This window comes from Halichoerus grypus, chromosome 14, assembly GCF_964656455.1.
Source record: "Halichoerus grypus chromosome 14, mHalGry1.hap1.1, whole genome shotgun sequence".
NCBI classification, from domain to species: Eukaryota; Metazoa; Chordata; class Mammalia; order Carnivora; family Phocidae; genus Halichoerus; species Halichoerus grypus.
The window spans coordinates 24,000,907-24,020,818 of record NC_135725.1 but is presented as its reverse complement, the minus strand read 5'-3'; the positions used below and the strand labels follow the sequence as shown (position 1 = coordinate 24,020,818).

The 19,912-nt window shown below is 41.1% G+C and overlaps 1 protein-coding gene across 4 annotated transcripts in view; it reads left to right on the top strand.

Moving 5' to 3' along the window:
* Window positions 1–19,912, top strand: part of FRMD3 (FERM domain containing 3) — a 296,683-nt gene that overhangs the window by 149,599 nt on the left and 127,172 nt on the right. For all 4 annotated transcript variants that reach the window (XM_078062348.1, XM_078062347.1, XM_078062349.1 and 1 more), the window contains one exon: window positions 13,468–13,510. In XM_078062348.1, the coding sequence (XP_077918474.1) occupies window positions 13,468–13,510 (43 nt within the window). The remainder of the gene's footprint in view (window positions 1–13,467; window positions 13,511–19,912) is intronic.

The window sequence follows — 19,912 nt, the reverse complement described above, 5'->3', positions numbered from 1 at the left end:
CAGAGAAAAGTCTGACAGTGGGAAAACTGGTACACTCTGGATTAAGTCTGTAATTCAGTTAATAACATTGTGTTAGTATTAGTTTCTTAATTTCAATAATTGTACTGTGGTTACGGAAGATGCTAACATTAGGGGGAGAGGGTGGTTATATTTATACCTTAGTCATATGTCTAAAATTATTTAAATTAAAAAGAAGTATTTAGGTTGATGTGCTTCATTGTTCTTTATATTTTGACTTGGTTGAGCTTAATTTTTAATGTCTAGATTTGGGTAGTAGATTGGTGGAAGAAATGTGGGCCTCACTCAAAACTGTCTTATCTGATGTATCCACTGAATTGCTTACAGGGTTGCTTGAATCATTTTCCACACTGCATCATAGCCTTTTCTAGACTTTTGATTCTGAGGATTCAGTGGGAGTGTAGCTTTCACTTGGGTTGCAGAGTAGTTACTACATGAAACCGCATGGACTTTGTACTCAGAAAGATGTGCATTAAATCCCACCTCTGCTGGTCAGTAAGCTTTGTGATCTTGACCAAGTTATTGAGCCTTTCTGAGTACCTGTCCTGATGGTTAAAACAGATAATGGTACCTACCTGTAGGGTTGATATGGGAATTCAAGATAAAGTTTAACAAATGGTATATACCGAGTACATGCTATATGTTATTTTTATTGTGAGTCTTATAATTATTATGCATTGGTTTGGTCTAGGTGAGGCAATCATATGAAGAAATTCAACCATGGTTAGGAAGTCTAAAATCTAGAAATGTTCAAAACTGCTTTTAAAGGGAGGATGGCCATTGTTATGATCTTCGGGGAGACAGGTGTGAGCCTTGGATAATTAGAAGAATGGGCTCAGAGGCACAAAGACATGCTGATATGGGAGTTTTAAGCAGAGATGAATTGACCAGCATTGGTAGTTTTACCAGGTCGTGTACTTTTTCTCAGTGGAAACTAAAACTGATGGATTATTTGGATAGAGAGCTAATCAACAGAAAATTTAGTTAGAAAAGCTGAAGTGGAACTTACCTTTGCTGTGGGAGTTGGTGGTTTGCCTACAACTCTTCACAACTTGATTTACAGAAAACCATTGTGGAATATTAAATATTTAGCACTATTACATTTGGAACAGCATATGTTTGACAAGATGTCTCATGCCCCATATGCTCTGAGAGTGATGAGGACTGAGTCAGTAAATGATGACGATCTTTTGCTATTTTAGTGGCAAGGGTTCAGAATTTCCATTAGTTTTAAAATTTGATGTAGGGAGGGGCAGATTGAACACTGGTCAGTAAAAATCCCCTCGAGTTTCTACCATATTCTTTTTTTTTTTTTTTTTTTAACACTGAAAATGTTTTATTGCTTTGACTGAGTTGGCTGAAACAAAGTGGGAGAGATATAAAATGTGAAAATATTCTTAGTAACACAAAGATACACATACTGTCTTATATTAGTGTGTAATATTAAGTGTCAAATATGTTACATACATTTTGAAGCAAAATTAAAACTATCAGTGTAATTATAAAAATAAATCCACATTTGGAAATGGAAGGAATTAAACTATTTCCTGTGCTCCTTCTAAGTACAGGCAGCACTTTTCTCATTTTAAAATATTTCTTTACCTGGTGTGGTTATAATATTATTCCAGTTTTATTAAATGGGCTAAATGTATTGCTTTTCAAAATTCTTCAAATGTTTTCCTTACTCTATATAGTTTATACAGAACCTAAATGTATTCTGATAGACCTCTATGAGCATGTGCAGGTGAACAATTCTTTAAAGCCTGCAGCTCTAACAGTCAGAAGTAGCTAGAGAAACAGTTCAGTTAGTCAGAATGAACCATTCCAGTCCTGAAATTGTCAATCATTTAGTTATGGATTATATTGCCTGTATGTTTTTCCTTTTCCTAAGTAAAGAGGCTAGTTATTTTCTTGCTGTGGGCCCCCTGGATTTCCCTAAACTATCTTTTGACATGAAGAATATTTTCGTAAATTATCTCAGCAGGACCTGCTCCCCCGACCAGTTTTTCGAGCACCAAAGGCCATGTTGTGAACGTTGGGAGAAGGTCAGGATAGGACCACAAGGTGTATACTGTTGGATATAGATTTTTCTCCAGTTCAGATAGGATGGGGTTACCACCACACAGTCACTGCATCCCTTCTGTGAGCATACAACTTCACAGTGTTGAGCTCTTCCTTTCCAGGCACTAAGGCAGAGACCTGATCTGTTCCAAGAGTGGGGAAAGCAGTGGTCACATCAGCCCGAAGCTTTCTCCCGTCCGACCCCTTGATGGCTGTGTTGGACTTGACCTGAATGGCCTTGGCAAACATGTCTGCTGGAGTGGCCTGGGGAGAGGAAGGAGAGCACAGAAGCCGGGGCTGTCAGGGAAATGAGAACGCGGAGGCTTCCTGACCTGCAGCCCTGGGGGCAGCCATGCTGGGGCCCAGCTGGAAAAGGGGCCCGGCTGGAAACCTGGGCCGCTCGGCTTCGTGCGAGTTTCTCCCATATTCTTAAGAACTCATATAATCTTCGTGCCTGAGATTAGGGAAAGGCTGGGTAGTATTCCTCTCATTTTACTGAAAGAGAAAGCTCAGACTATAAGTTTAGAAGTCTTAGAAGGGATAATTCCAGAAGATAAAGGTAATACTTGGCTTAAGTCCAGGTATTTTTTCTTAAATGTAACATATTCTTTCCACTGCTTCTCAGGTGTTTGGGTAACTTCTCTTTGGGAAGATGAGGTTTTGGAATAATGAGCTGGATTTCATAATTCTATTTTATTTATTTATTTTTAAGTTTATTTATTTTTGTTTTTTAGTAATTTCTACCCAACGTGGGGATCGAACTCACAACCCTGAGATCAAGAGGCCTACGCTCTTCTGACTGAGCCAGCCAGGCACCTCTCCTAATTCTGTTTTCTATGATGGTTTAGGATGTCCACTCTCCTGGATTTCCCTTCTGCCTTTTCCCCTTTCCCAAACCCAGCTAAGGGGAAGTCACCCCCTGTGCCTTAGAAGTGAGGAGGTACTCTCCCCACCCCCAAACCCCCAGACAGCCCAGTTAGAGGAGGAATTATATCAGGACTATATTGTAGGTGTTGGTTTATAGTCTGCAGGCAGATTGGACCCAGTGCTTTTGATTTTAACTTCCCTATTTCTAAGCATCTATTTAACCTACCTACATCAGTGTCATTGACTTCTCTAACTTAAGGACCATCTGACTCCTACCCAAAGACAAATTCGCTTTGGAAATCAACCCCTCTGTGGCAATCGCCTCAAATGCCCTTGTGTTTGGGCATTGTATGTCGTGTGGCCACTGGACCACTTTCTGATAGTCTGACCTGGAAAATCACAAATGCAAGGACATGCTGAATGAACCCTGATGCCTCCTTTCCCCAGATAGAATTATAGCCCTGGGGTTTTATGTTGGTAGCCAGAAAGAACTAGTGAACCTATCAGTGAGTTTTATTAATAATGGGAAAAGACCTTTTCTATGTTAGAGCAGTTTGCTTTTTCTAGAGGTACCTTTGGGGAGGACATGGAATGGAATAAAAAAGAATCACAATGATTTTAGGTTTCACTCTGGGGCTGGTGCCAGGAAGCCAGAAAGCATTATGTCCCACCAACTGCTCCCGCCTTTGAAAGGCTGCTTCCTGCTCTTGGGGACAATTGCTTCACAGATGCTTGTACCTAAGATCAAGAGTGGTACCTAAGATTTAGGACAGCCCCACACTGGAGAGAAGGATTGTACTGCTGCTTTAGGTCACTGGTCATGAGTTTGTCTGCTTAATGAGTCCACTTTTGTTTTTAAAGTTCCAGGGGTATTAAAAATCAAGACTACTTGGATGCCTGTTTGGGGAGGAGGTATTGACTAGTAACTTGGCTTTATGGGAAAGGACTTAGAGGACTCAAATTACAAGGAACACAACAGTATCTTAACAGCTTTAAAACTGGATATTTTGTGGTTCAATTGTGGCCCAAGGTATTAACTTGACAGATTTGGGGAAATTGTCATATTCCTTCAGCAGAAAGCAGAACTTGGTGTTTAACTAAACTGATTGCTCATAATTGGCTCAGTCTACACCTGATTTCCTTTCCTTGGAAGGGATGAGGATGCCTGATAATGACAGGGTGCAATCTTTAAGTCACTTGGGTAACTGGGATATCCTAATTTTAGTGGAGGGAGGAGCAAGCACATGAACTGGTTATCTTGTTTGGGCCAATAGACAGACATAGGAATAAGTGTGGTGAAAAAAAAAAGCAGGAAGATATCCAGGGTAAGACAGTCTTCCTCCTTGGTGGTAGCAAGCTCCTGGGCTTGGCTCAGATGAGGGCAGGAATTACCTAGATTGATAAGGTTTAAGTTCCATCATTAGAGAAGCACTCGCTGGAGGCTTCCAGCGGGCAAGGACATCAGAGCTGACAGGAGATCAGGTTTGGAAGTGTCAAATAGCTCTCGAGACAAGCTGAGAAGAAGACTAGAATGTAAAGGTGATGTATAACTTGGAGACATAAAAGCAGTATTGATAAGGATTGACAGTTGGAGCAGACTTTTCTTTTTCATGCATGCTCAAGCAAATGTCGTTTAAAGGTTCAATTGTAATTGTGTTCTGTCCATGGAGAGTGATAATGAGGAGTGTCTTAGTCAGCTTGGGCTGCTATAGGAAAACACCTGCTTATGCAGGACACTTAATTCTCACAGTTCTAGAGGCTGGGAAGTTCAAGTTCAAGATGCTGACAGAGTTGGTTCCTGGTGAGAACTCTCTTCTGGGCTTGCAGAGGGCTGCCTTCTCCCTGTGTCCACACATGGTGGGGGGGGAGGGAGAGCATGTGGGTGCTCTGGTCTCTCTTCCTCATCTTATAAGGACACTAATCCCATCATGGGGTTCCACCCTCATGACTTCTTCTAAACCTTATTACCTTCAAAGGTCCCACTTCCAAATACTATCACGTTGGGGGTCAGGGCTTCAACATGTGAATTTGGTGGGTGCTGGGGACAAACATTCAGTTCATAATAAGGAGTAAGAGTTCTAGTTATCTATTGCTGTGTAACAAATTTCCTCAAACACTCAGGGGCTTAAAGGAACACAATTTTATCATATGCCAGGATTTTTTGGCTCAGATACTCAAGCAGGGCTCAGCGAGGTGATTCTTCTGTTCCACGTGGTGTTGACTGGGCTCCCTCAGTGGTATTCAGCTAGTGGCTGGTCTATTCTGGCGGCGGGGGGGGCGGTGCTCAGAGGGTCCAAGATGTTTTCGTTCATATGCCTGGAACCTTGATGAGAAGGCTGGAAGGTGGGTCTTGGGGGCCCCCTCGCTCTGCCTGTGGTTTCAGGACCTCTCCACATGGCCTGTCCGGCTGGGTGTTTGGGCTTCATACAGGGCCTCTTTGGGCTCTAAGTACAGGTGGAACCACTTACCAAATAAACTGTACAAAAAGGGTTTCGGGGAGAAGTGGTAAGTTTTGGATATGTTGAGTTTGGGATACCTATGAGATGTTGAGGTAGAGATGTTCAGTCTATGGTTGGGAATATGCATCTGAAGCTTAATGAAGAGGTTTAGGCCACAGATGGAGATTTTGGAGCCCATGAGGTTTTCACAACCATAAAGCCCTGAGCATAGACTGCAGAGCTGAGGGAAAGAATCTAAAATAAGAGGAGAAACTGAAAGCTAAAGAATATCCTTTTTTTTAAAAAAAAAAAAAAAAAAAGGATGTCCAGAAGGTGAAACCAGCACAGGAGAATGACCAGGAACATACAGAGCAGAAAGAAAAGAATGAGGCGAGAGAGACCTTCTGGAAGCAAGGGTAGCGTAGACTTAATATAAGGAGAATGGGCTGCAGTGTCAAACATCAAGAAGGAAGGAGTATGGGGGACGTTATTGCTCAGGTGCTAAGAGCTTTGATGCCAGGAAGATCAGGTTAAATCCTGGCCCTGCATCTTGCTGGTTGTAGGACTTTGAGCAGCCTCCTTAACCTCATTTACTTTATCTGTAAAATGGGACACTATTAATAATAATAATAATAATAATAACCATGCCATAGGGTTGTTATTTAAGTGCATTAGTCCATATTATCAACATGAAATGGATCTTTTGCTACAGGCTTTAAAGAGTTTGAAAGGTTCGTGGTTCTGGCAGCTAGACAATCTTTGACCTTACGACAGTTTTGTGATGATATGAAATTTCTATGGCTTGACAGCAAGTGTTACATAGTGGTAAATTCCTTTGTAACAGGCTTGAGGGAATCCCATCATTTCTTCTATAACTGCATTTTGGTGTCTTAGTGTATTTGAAAATGAACAGCACTTAGTGTTCTTACAACCTCTGTTGCGTTTTCAGACGACTACTGGTTTTATCTTTAAGTGTACATTAAGGATTTCTTGGGTGTAGAGCATGGCTTGGCACACAGGCGTCAGGTGGCCCCATTGGTTTAGTAAATAACACTTTATGGGGACACAGCTATTTCTATTCACGTATGTGTTGTCCCTGGCTGCTTTCGTGTTCCAGTGGCAGAATTGAGTAGTCCTGACAGACCATACGGGCCACAAAACCTTAAATATTTATACAGTCTGGTCCTTTACAGAAAAAAAAAAAAAAAGTGGTGCTTATGCTTTCTTAGGCTTCCTGTTTCCACCTCTGTTTCTTAGGTGTTTCTTCTCCCAGCTGTTACTTCTGTTTTGCTTATCCCCAAGAACCCAGAATGCAGGAGCAGTTATGGTTGAAGGAATAAAAACACTGCACTGAAACAGTGAAGGTTTTCTTGCATGGGTTGACTGCCAGAAGGACAAGAACTTGGGAGTGTGCCTGGCCTATAGATATTTCTGCTGTTGTTGCCATTGGGTTATAGATTTCACTGAAACTGGAGTGAAAAGCAGTGGTTACTGGTAACTAACTAGCTAGGGCCTCGCTCTAACTGGATGATCCAGAATACTGTTAGGTTGCATTCATTTGGATGGTGTTCTTTTTTTCCCCTGCAGAGGCCAGAGGGTCTAGAAATGGCATAAATTGGCTAGATAATGCAGGGAGACGGAGTTACTCTAGGGCTTTGTCCAGGTGAGATGTGAGAATCAGGCCATCTTTTCAGAGCTAGGATGGGAATTGGTCAGACTGTGGGTCTGGTTACTTTGAGGGGAAAAGCCGTCCCCTGTCTGGGAGGTGTATTCATTGTTTAAAGCCCCATTCATTATTTAACACATTTCTCTGGGCTATAGATTATTCTGGTTTAGGGCACTGAGGGTTTTGAGAAACATAACAGAGAGGTGTGTAATTTATTCTGTAATCATAGGCTGAATCAATTTCAAAAGAAGCCCAACATTTGAAGATAACCAAGTATGCTGTTATATTGTTTACTTTGGGGAGTGTTCTCCCCCCCCCAACCCCGGCTCAGCAGCTGCCAAATTAAAAAATCAATCTACTTAGTCGCAAATCACCACCTCACACACCCACCTTCCTCCCCCGCCACCAAACAAGCCAAAATTGGAAAGTACAAAAGAAATGCACCATTTCTATGATGGGGTCGAGAAAAATGATCTCTTAGGGCTAAGTATAGCTGGGCCTAGCAAAATTTAAAAAGAAGCAATTGTTGGTAATGTTCTCATACTTCAGGTTCATACAATGTGGAATGTGAGAGCTGACGGAATCTTAGGGGTTCTGGAATCTGCCCCACCCCCAAGACCACAGAGAAGGGAATCAGGGCATAGAGGGGTTAGTCAGCGCTCTGCTTTTCACCCTCTTTGTGAGGCTTCATTCACCTTCTCCTCTTTGCTTCCAGCTGCTATCAATCAAAATAAATTTGTTCTAAGAAGTGGCTTGAAATGGTCAGGCTAGATTGTCCAGACTGAAAACCCTGTTAAATTGGGACCTCCCAGAGGGGGATATGCAGGTTACTGGGGTTCAAGCCCATGGCAAAAGGAATAAAACCTCCAAGGGAAGGATTTCAAATACCATGGAGGGAGGGCAGTTTTTGGTGGGGAGTTAGGGAGGCTGTCTTGGCTCTGGTACCCAGAAGTGGATTTGGAGATAAAAATTCCAGTTTTGTTAGGAAATGTTCCCAGGAAAAAGACTTTCAGGAGCTTGGGGGGATTGGGGCAGGGAAGGGAAGGAGGTCACACAAATGTGTGATGTTGAGCAAAGTTGTACAGAGGGTAACTTGGGCTGAAAGCCACAGAGGATTTCTGGAAGAGTGTAGGTCCTGCTTTAGAGTTGTCCTGGCCAAGGGGCGAGAGAGCAGAGGTATTTATCCTCCCACACCTGTCACTTCTTAACCTGACAGTTAAGAGGTGAGTGGGGGAGGCTCATTCTCCATCCTGCATTGGGTTCCAGTAAGCTGAGGCAGCCTTTCCCAAAATGATTAAGCTGCTATATAACTAAGGGGAAAAGGGCATCCAGGGGGAATTGGGCAGAGCCCTGCCAGGTTCTCTGCAGACACCTTCCTGATACTTTCAGATCATGTTATAAATATAACAGGGAGAAAACAGATCAGGGCATGCATCCTCTGGTTCATCTTACTTCCTAAGCTCATTAGGTAGAATCACTCATTGGATTTTAGCTTCTTTTTTTTTTTTAAAGATTTTTTTTTTATTATTTATTTATTTGACAGAGACAGAGAGAGACACAGTGAGAGAGAGAACACAAGCAGGGGGAGTGGGAGAGGGAGAAGCAGGCTTCCCGCTGAGCAGGGAGCCCGATGCGGGACTCGATTCCAGGACCCTGGGATCATGACCTGAGCCGAAGGCAGACGCTTAACGACTGAGCCACCCAGGCGCCCGGATTTTAGCTTCTTTAGTCTTTGGAATTCCTATTCTAAATGAAAGTTGAGGAAATGAAGCTATAGTAAACCAGCCGCAAATTCAGATATTTGGTTGGCAGGCTTTTCTTTCTACCTCTCTCAGGGAATTTCCATTTCCAGTAAGGAAACAGACTTAAAACAAAACACAAAACAAAACAACAACAAAAAAACCACAACTAGCATATATTCCAAGTAGCAATTGAAAGGAAAATAGCAATGCAGTAAATGTTCTGAGCCTCAGATCTAATTACTAAGCACACAGCATCCTGGTTGTTTCTTTCTCGCCGGCGTGTAATCCATCCGTACATATGGTAACAGCAGGAGTTGTTGGTGTCGTACAGACTTGAATTCATTGCCCAGCTCACAACTCTAAAAGGAAGAAGGAAAAAGGGGAGGAGAATTACCTTTCATGTAGAGCAGAAGGCAGATGGGATGGGAGTGTGAGAGGAAGAGAGGGAAAGAGGTGGGCTCACCAAGAGGGGCCATTGCACCAGCTTGGGAGTGTCTGAGTGAATGCAAAGAAGATAGGAACAGCTGGTGTTTACTGAGCTTTAACTAGGCTCTAAGCTCCGTTCTAAGGACTGCTTTAATGCATTAACCTACTTAAACCTCACAATGATGCTGTAAGTGGGGAAACAGGAAGAAACACGCTGGAGGTCACATCGCTAGTAAGTGGCAGAACTGGGATTTGAACGCAGAGCTGCTGGCTTAGCTGGACTTGGCATCTGCCTGTTGCGTACGAAATTCTTTGTCTTGAGTCTAAACTACATAAAAATTCACCTTTATCCTCTGAGTAGAACTTAGCTTCCTTTTTTTAAATTGAATTTTAATTATTCATGTAATGGGTGGAATACATGTAAAAAGTATAAGCTAAAACATTACAGATAAAACAGAAGTCATGGTTTCCTTTGAGTAACACTTCTAAATTCCCGTTCTCTCCCTGCTATGTTTATTGTGTATCATTTCAGATCTTTAAAAATACATTTAGATGCTTACTATGTATTCTTTGAAAATATAGGGTAGTGTTTTGTACTTTTTACTTAAAAAAGAAAACACATTAATTATATGATACCATAGCTCAGAGGTTCCCAAACTTTGTTGATTTATGGCTCTCTTAGTATCTTAGTAATTATTTCATGGGGCCCTAGGTCAAAAGTACTTATTTCATGGTGCTCTACCTAATGAGAGTTAGGGACAACAAACTTAGTATTTATGTCCTAACAGCTTAGTGGCCATTTAAAACATGACCTACATGAAAATAGTATTTCCAGTTCATTCTTAACCACAATTACCTGGGAACAGGATGTGGGCACCTGTCGGGCAGCCCCTGGCTCCTCAGATTCCAGGACCAGATAAGATAGATACTGCCATACTCATTGCCTCGCACACCTCTTTTCGCATGGTACTTGCTTTTTATCACAGCAACCGATAAAAACCCAGCGTTGCAAAAAGTATGACATCAAAAGAAATCTAGCATGATCTAATGTTAGAGCTGGGAACTTCCTTGAGCTGCTAGTTTGCACAGTGGGTATCTGACAGATTTCTAGAATGGCTCCTTTTCCCTGGGGTGCTTCAGTGCATGATTTGAGAACTGTGGCCATAGTTATAAATTTTGCAGTTCACTTTTTTCATCACACAGTGTGTTTTTAGAGATCTAACCATGTTACCCATCAAGATCTACCTCCTATAATACACTGAAGAATCCTCTAGAATATGAACAGATGACAGGTTATTTACCATTTTCCTGATGATGGCCATTAATAGTCTAATGTTTTATAATTTAATATAATCTTGCAGTGAGAATCCTTGTTATGTTTCTCTGTGTTCATGTGGGCAAATTGGGGAATAAGGGAATTGTGGGGCCATAGGCCAGTCAGAGTTTTAAATTTTAATAAATGCTCACAAACTGAGCTTGACCCTCTCCAAAGAAATGATTTACTATAATCCCTTGAAACATGACTAATGCTGGCTTATTTTTCTTAGGGCTCTATACCGCATGACTCTCCCACTGCAGAAGAATAGTTGTCCTGGTAGAAAAGTATGTAGTGGTCACACTATAGATGTATGTAATTAAATACATGAGGTTTGAGAGGCAAGGGTAGGGTGTGAATAGGCCAAGGGGAGGAGGAAGGTCAGAACCCATCAGAAACTGCAGGGTGTATTTCATAGGACAAGGTAGTCATTCATTTAGAGTAAATAACTTATTTAGGGCACAGATGGCAAATATTTTGCAGGCATACCTTCCATGTTCCCTACCCCTCCATGGCAGACACAGCCAATCCATCATGGCACTCATTCTCACTGAGACTTTGATCCTTCTTCACGGCCCTGGGAGATTGCCACCAACTAACTGGTATGGGCATATAAAAATGAAATGTACCTGTCCTTCCTGGAGGCAGAGAGGAGGAGGAAAGGCAGGTTGAAGTTAGGCAGAGAAGAGCTAAGGAGTTCAAATGATGCCAAGCAAGGAGAATTCGGAAAATGCATTTCAGACTTTATTGGCCAAATGACTAGTGATTCTCCTTTGTGAGACAGGAGCAGTAGGTATTGATCTCAGTTGGTATTTGTTTTCTTGCCTTAGTTCTAAATTATCCTATTTCTAAAAAAATAATTTAATCATCAGAGGCCCCTTTTATTATTCTCCTCCATGGGATATGGTCTACTAATTAAACTGTACTTAAGTAAAAACAGCATCAGCAAACAAACATTTATGGATATTTTTCACATGCCAGGCATGGTTTAAGTGTCTCATGTTTATTAACTTTTTATTAACTTCTAAAATCCTTGCAACAACCGTGCAAAGTAGGTATTACTGCTATTCCCATATATAGTTGCGGAAATTGAGAGCGAGGTTAAACATTTTGTACATGGTTATACAGCTAGTAAGTGGCCCAGTCAATATGTTTTTCCACTGTTCAGTGATAACTGTGTAAATGCCAAGCATTGCTTCTGACTAGAAGGAGATAACCAAAAGTAGAATGATGGTCTCCAAAGGCCTGGAGAAAGGGGGCTGCAGAGTGACTGTTTATTAGGGCTAGGGTTTCAGTTTTACAAGGTGCAAGTGCTCTGGAGAAGGATGGTGGTGATGGTTGCACACCATTATGAATGCATTTAGTAACACTGAACTGTACACTTAAAAAGGTTAGGATGGTGAATTTGATGTTGTGTGTGTTACCACAATTAAAAAAAAATGAAAAAAGGAGGAAAAACCAGGTTCTTAAAATGAACAGACCTAATTTTGATCAGAAGCAAAGAAACTTTGTGTCCATTTGTGCAATACATCAGAGGTAAATGTATGGTTTTCTGTCCAACTCTTCATGACATTGACATGGTTAAAAAAAACCCTATTCTTGTTTTAGAAGACTGTAGAGATCTTACACCCTGGATTGGAAACTCTTGATTTGACCACTCCATTTTTCAGCTCCTGGGGAAAGAAGGAATGTTTGTCGAGAATAATGTTTTAGAGCAGACTGATCTTTGGGGAGGCCACATGGCCAAGGTGAAGGGCCTGTGCTCTGGAATCCCACCATGCACTGGTTTCACCACTTAATCTCTGGGTGACCTTAGGCTAGTTGTCTAATGTCCTGAGCCTCCTAATTTCTCATCTGTAAATGGGGTGGTAGTGATGGCCCATGGAAATGCTTAGAGTAGCACCTGGCATTTAGGAAGCACTCAGCATAGGCTAGCTCTTCTTCGACTTTCTGGTTATGCATTTATATCAAACGGTAGGGACATTACAGAACTCTGAGGCTTAACTGGATGACACAAATGGGGTATAAGCCTCAAGGTATGGTAAGCGTCCTCCTTTCCTCTCTAGTATTGAGTGTGAGGGGTGCCCGGTAAGTGAGGGCTCTCTGACCTCCTGATGGATACCAATGGCACTCCTATTGTCTTTATAAACTGCAGGTGTATAGAGTGATGCTTCCTGACATGCCCTAAGTGGCTTCAGGGACGTCAATGGTTAGGGATATCAAAAGCTGCCTGGCTCTCAACATGTTGGAATGACCTCCACTCACAGTGTGGAGCGAGCTGGCTGCTGGGATCAGCATGTATCTGCTTCGAATGCCTGTCGCTAACACCATTTTGAGCTACCCAGGTCTTTGGGCTTCTTTGTTTTGTGATAGAGCTGGTTTTTCTTCTAGATGATCTCAATCCTCTGAAGTAAGATATTTATCACTTGTTCCTCCCTACTATAAAAGAAGAATTGCCTCTGTGTGATGGGGCTAATGCTGGCTTGGCCCACTGTTCACCTGACAGGGGCGACCTGGCAGGGGGATGGGGTGCTGAAGCTGTCTTGGACTGTGACTCTTTGAGGTCGTGGATGTCCAAGTCTTTAGCCATTTGTGGCTTGCCTAGAGCAATGGAGCTCCATCACCTAGGGTCCACTAGAGCCACGAGAATATCCCATTGAAGTGCATGTTCTCTCCCTAGTTCTTCTCTCTTAGTAGGACTCAAATACTACTCTAACTGTTAATTCTCAGTAATTTATAACCTTGCCTGTTGTATTTTCTTTATGGAATTGTTTGTATTGATCTTCAGAAGGTGGAACCTTGAGGAAATATTTATGGGAACCAGAACTGTACTTTGGAAAAAGACTATATTAAATTTCTCTTAGTCATTAAGTATGCATCACATGGTTCAACGATTTGACCTATAATCTCTCTCTCTTTTTTTTTTCTCCCTAGCACTGGCTTGAGCCTAATAAGTCCATCTCCAAGCAAATGAAATGTAAGTGTCAATCTGTGGTTTCACTTTTGCTATGAACTGTCCAAAGATAGGTTCTGTTTCTCGACCAAGTTTCTCCTTCTGGGGAAGAAATGGCTGGAGCTGAAGATCTGTGGGTGGGGGCTTCTCTCTCTCCTATTGGGTGCTGTGTGACTTCTCTTTGCTGGCCTTCGCCTTCCCTGTAGTCACTCTTCCCGTCACCTTACCTTCAGAGTTCATATTCGAACAGCCGCATTGGAATTAGATGATTAAGTATCGGTTAAACATAACCACCAGGTGCCCGGTTCCTTTGGATTGTGGGGGTTGCTAGTAAGTGGTTCAGGGTGGAAGGTGCAGTCTTGCGGGGATGAGAAAAGTGGGTGTATTTTGAAACTAAACTCTTGCCACTAACTTTACTGAAGATTGTTTTATTCTTTTCTATTCTTCAAACTCCCTACAATAATTTCTTCCCCCTGAGTAATTGTTTTCAATCCCTTGTGTTCTGAACTGCCTTTTTTTTTTTTTTTTTAAATGGATGAACTCTTGGGGAAGTTGCCTTGGGAAACATCTTTCTAGAACATCTGGTCATCCCCTTTGGGCGTTGTGAGGAGGGTGTTGACTGGGTCCTGGGTGGCATGGTGTTTTGTCTTGGTCATCCGTGCTAGGCTGTAGTCAGCCTGCTTTTATTTATGATTTGGAGCAGGGCTTCTGAAATGCACTTCAGAAATTCACTGCCTGCCCTGAAATCCATTTATCCCTCCATGTCAACTTTCCCAGGGCTCTGAAATGTAGGCGATAAATCAGTTTCTCATCGGAAATCAGTTTAGCGCATATTATGTCACTTATCATTATTCAAGGGATTCTTTCCTTTTTCAAATATAAAGAAATTATTCTGGGCAGGGTTTTTAAGTGGGAAAAGTAAGAAACTGAACATGGATGGCAAACTAGCAACCAATACATCTATTCCTTAACCCTCCTTTTTCTCCCTCCTGTTCCCTCCCCCCTCATCCCTCCATCCCTTTGTGCCTTCCCATTCCTCTTCCTTCCCTCCCCCATCTCTCTGGAACAAACTCTGTCTGATCAGTGCAGGAAAGACGGCCATGTTGTTCTGGGGAAGGCTGATGCCCATGGCTGCTGGGAGCCATGGCTGTTGCAGGAAGTTGACAGGAAAGTTGTATGAGGTGAAAACAGGAGCAGCAGTGGACATGCGATGTCCAAAGAGGTCAGTCTGTTGGGGTACAGCTGGAATAAAATCGGAACAAGCATCCAAGAAGAAATAGGAGGACAGAGGTATTGAGAAGCTCTATATAGAATGATATGAAGGATAATATGAAGGATAAGAATGAATTAGCATGTCTGAAAAAAAAATTGCTGGAACACCTGCGTAGCTAACTCAGATTAAGCATCTGACTCTTGATTTCTGCTCAGGTCATAATCTTGAGGTCCTGGGATTGAGCCCACATGGGGCTTCTTACTCAGTGGGGAATCTGTTTGAGATTCTAAGATAACTAAATGAAAGAGTCTTTAAAAAATTGCTGATACCTACCTAGCTTTTATCCCTTAGCTACTAAGTTTTGAAATTTTTGTTTGTGTTTTAAAATGTTCAGACAATTTCCCAGGAAGCTTATTTATAGTAAATGGGTCTTTGACTTTGGTTCTTAAATGTCATGCAATATTTTCCTTAGGCTACAGTGGGAGAGGTGGGTGGGGTGTGATTAATCAATACTTGCTGGAATTGGAACCTTCAAATCAAACTTTTTACCATTCCTTGTCGACTAGGTTAAAATGCAGGTAGGCTACATGATTTGGGCAGTGTTGAGGGGAATATCTTCCCCATTTCCCTGTTCCATCATTGCATGTCTATAGGCACAAATGTGGACGGAGCTTTGATCTTTTCCTTTTCAGAGTATTCAGATAGTAGGTTTTCTGCGAACGAAGTGTTAAATGAAGTGCATATGTTGGATATTAGATTTTCAGAGTCTTTGTTTTCCATGTAGGAATAGTGAGGGTTTGCACTTACAACGTATAGCTTTTAGCCTTGTTCCCTAACTGTGGGATGTAGCTCAGTGTGTCTACGTGTAGTGACACACATCGAAAGAACAAAACTTTCATGTCTTGCAGGATCTGTGTAACCACACAAACTGTATTAGCATGAAGAGGTTTAAAAATGCACATTATGACTCAGATGTGCATAAATGTGACATTATTTCCCCATGACTGAATGCAGTTTTCTGTGAGCTTCTTTCCTCTGGGGACAACAAAGTTCAATCATGGCCCTTCAGGGTAACTCAAGATCTACCAGTTTAGAATTTGATCTCTTGGGCGCCTGGGTGGCTCAGTTGGTTAAGCGACTGCCTTCAGCTCAGGTCATGATCCCGGGGTCCTGGGATCGAGTCCCACATCGGGCTCCTGGCTCGGCGGGGAGCCTGCTTCTCCCTCTGACCCTATCCCCTCTCATGCTCTTTCTCTCTCTCTCTCTCTCAAATAAATAAACAAATAAAATCTTTTAAAAAAAAGAGTTTGATCTCTTTCAGGAAATTACTCAGTGAATTCATTGTTTAAACATGAACACTTGAAAGTGCATACTTATATGCTGGGGTATTCTTCCCACACCAAGAGCTTTTCCTCCTTCTCCATTCCGGGAATGGCCTCTTGAGGCAGGGGATGCTTCTGTACCATCATGGCAGCAAAGATGATGTCTCTCTCGTGCCCGGTCCTCTGAGTCTTCCCCTGACCTGTCTTAGGTGATTTGGCTTTTGGTTGCTGACGTCTTTCCGCACTGTATCCTCTCTGGATGTCACTGGTCCCACTTGCCCTTTCAGTATGCACTGGCCGGTGCTGCTGGGACCTCTGCTCCTGGTCTTGCCCTGCAGGTCCACAGACTGCGCCCCCTGGTGGTCCCCATTCTAGGCGTCTTTCTCTCGTTGGCTCTCAGCGCTGCTCAGCCTCTTCTGTGCCCTGCTTCAGCCTTGGGAACACTTATGTACCCTAAGTAAGGCTCCTTCTCTGCTTAAACACAGTGTGGGGCCATTTCTTCTGTGTTCTCCAAAGTCCTAACAGAACACTTCCCCAAACTATTCTGGGATTTCTTTGTCTTGCTTGTATGCCTCACTCTGTTCAGCCAAGCTAGGGTGTTGAGGGGTGCTGGATGCCCTCTCATAGCTGCAGATAGCATTTTAAATGTGGTTTTGTCCTCTCTGGGTCTCTCCAAGCTCTCTACTTGCCTTCCTTCGCCACCTCTTACTCACAGTTAATAATGGCTTTTATCCTTGGATGCAAGATTAATATCCTGAAACGATACTTATACGCAAGCAGCAACTATTTCTGAAATGTAATGGAAGAAAGGGCTATCACCTACAATAGGAATAACAAGTAAAAACAAATTTCTCAAATATAACAAGAAATGTGCAAAACTGTGAAATTATACTGTGGAGACAAAAGCTCCCGAGAGCAAACCCGAGCAGATTATTTAGCCTGGACCGGGCAAGGGCGGGGCAATTCCGCCTCCGGCAAAGACTTTTGGAAACCACGGCAACAGGCCCCTCCCCCAGAAGATCAGCGAGAACAGCCAGCCAAGACCAAGTTTACCGATCAATGAGAACGGCAGAACTCCAGCGCTAGGGGAATACTGCACATAGAATCCATGGCTTCTTTACCATGATTCAGTAGTCTTTCAAAGTTAATTTTTTTTTTAACTGTCTTTTTTTTTTTTTGAATTTTTCTTTTTCCCTTTTTCAACTAACATCTTATCAATCCCTTTTTTAAAAAACATTTTTATTTTTCATTTTTAGAGTCATATTCTATCCCTTCATAGTAGTTACTGTAGATTTAAAAGAGTTCAATAAATGGAGACTTCTTATGTTTCCATTTAATATTGTTAAAGTCAATTCTTTACAAATTAATATATACATTCAAATAATTTTCAAATAAAAATGTCAGTGAGATTCTTTATGGCATTTAACAAACTGATTCTAAGGCTCATTTGCAAAAGAAAATGCTCCAGAACAGCCAATAAATATGTGAAAAAGAACAATGATAGGGTAGGGTCCTTGTTTTATTAAGTAGCAAATCAAGGCATGTGAGCTATAATAATTGAGTCCTTGTAATAGACACATATAGTAATTAAGATAGACACAGGAATAGGAAAAGAAACAGAACAGAAAACACCCAATCTCAAATTGACCCATTATTTGTGAGTATATGGTTATGATAAAGATTGTATTTCATATCTGAGATAGAAAGATTACTCAAGGCATGATTTTTTGGATTTTCTTTCCACTTGGAAAAAGAAAAAATAACTAAAGACCTCCCTCACAGCATATTTGCAGTTAATTCCAGATGAATTCAAAAGCCCAATATATTTAATAGCCTATAGAAGTTTTAGGTACAAATTTAGGACTATTTTTTATAATTATGGAGTCAAACAGGGCTTCCTAAGGAAAATATAAACAGAAGTAACAAAATGCTGACAAGTTTGTGCAAAAATTAAACTCATGTACCAGAATATTTGGTTTGCTCACTGCACAGAGTAGATTTTTAGTAAATATTTGTTGAATGAATGAGTATAAAACAAATTATAAATAAATTAAAATACAAAGTAAATAATGGAAGAACATTTGCCAAATATGTAACAAGTACTAAATATGCAGACTACATAAAGTGTGATGGTATAAACCCAAAGCTAAACAACTCAATAAAAAATGTGAAAAGACCCTTAGAAGGAATAAAAATAAATGGCCAGTAAACTCATAAACAGATGCTCAATATCATTAGTAATAAGGAAAATGTAAATTAAAACAAGGTGTTTTGTTACATGAGAAAATGGTTAATACTGATAATATCCAATTGATGAGGATGAGAGTAATATCTCTGGTGGGGGCATTATAAACTGGTAAAGCCATTTGGGAGGGAAATTTGTCTTTCTAAATTAAAAATGCCTGTGTCCCTTCACATGCTAAGGACAGACAATCTGCTGGGTATAATTGAAGAACGGTAAAAAAAGGATGGTAATTTAACCTTTGGATTCTTTTTAGTTCTTGCATTTTTGTTGAAGTGCTCAAAAAAGTAGCTGGAAGGTAATATAAAACTTATGTTTGAGATGATATGATTACATTTTTGTTGTTGAATTTAAATTCTCTCTAAAGTTATCAGCCATCGCTCATTTGGACTCATCTTATTAGTTTTAACTTTTTCTCCATATAGAATAACCTACTTTATATATGAGATTTTGAATTTTAATTTTGCATTGTGCAATTATATGCTTCATGGGTTAGTTTAGAATGATTAACAATATTCAACATCAGAATTTATGAGATTGGTGAATTCAGAGAAAGTGTCTAGGAAACTTAAAGTATAAATCAGAAGTAAAAGTGTAGATGTGTTTTAAAAAAAGGCCTATGTCTCTCGATCCAACAAGCTCATCTCTATGAATCTATTGAAAGTGAAATTTAAGAAAAAGAAGATAGTAGGAAGGGAAAAATGAAGGGGGGGGGGAACCAGAGAGGGAGACGAACCATGAGAGACTATGGACTCTGAGAAACAAACTGAGGATTCTAGAGGGGATGGGGGTGGGGGGACGGGTTAGCCTGGTGATGGGTATTAAAGAGGGCATGTACTGAATGGAAAAAAAAATATGTACATACATACACATAAAATTAAGTATATCTGTGTAATCCAGGTAAAAATGAAGATTTAGCCATATCTGAATTGGAATGAGGTAGAAAATGGTCCGTTTTTCCCATCCTGACCTCATTCTTATAATTTATCAGATTCCTTTTGGTATTATCTTTTATATTTTCTCAACCCATTCTTCCGTCCTTCCCTGCTTCCCTCCTTCCTTCCCTCCTTTCATTTTTTCTCCCTTTCCTTCTTCCATTTCTTTTTTCCTTCCTTCTTCATTACTTAATTCACTTGTGCTCTGTAAACATGTATGGGACCAAAGCCATGAACCATGTTATAGGCCCTTAGGAAATACAGTTTAACAACAAGAGGAGCTCAGGTGTTTCACTTTCAAAGGGCTCCTAGTTGCAGTTTATTTGTGTGAAAGTTGGGCAAAACACTTTTTTCGGGGCACCTGTGGTGGCTCAGTCGATTAAGAGACAGACATAGATCTTGGTTTCTGCTCAAGTCATGATCTCAGGGTTGTGAGATTGAGCCCCATGTCTGGCTCATGCTGGGGCTGAATCCTACTTGAGATTCTCTCTCTCCCTCTCCCTCTGCCCCTCCCTTTGCTTGTGCTCCTGCTCTCTCTCTCTCTCTCTCTAAAATAAATAAATAAATCTTTAAAAAAAACAACACCTTTTTTTTTCTCTTTTGGATATTATGAGGTTTTGATGGTCTCCAAAGCCCCTTAAAGTTTCAAAAACAAAAATAATTTTAAAATAATTTTATGTTTGCAATCTAAGTAAGAATAAATAGACAACAAGA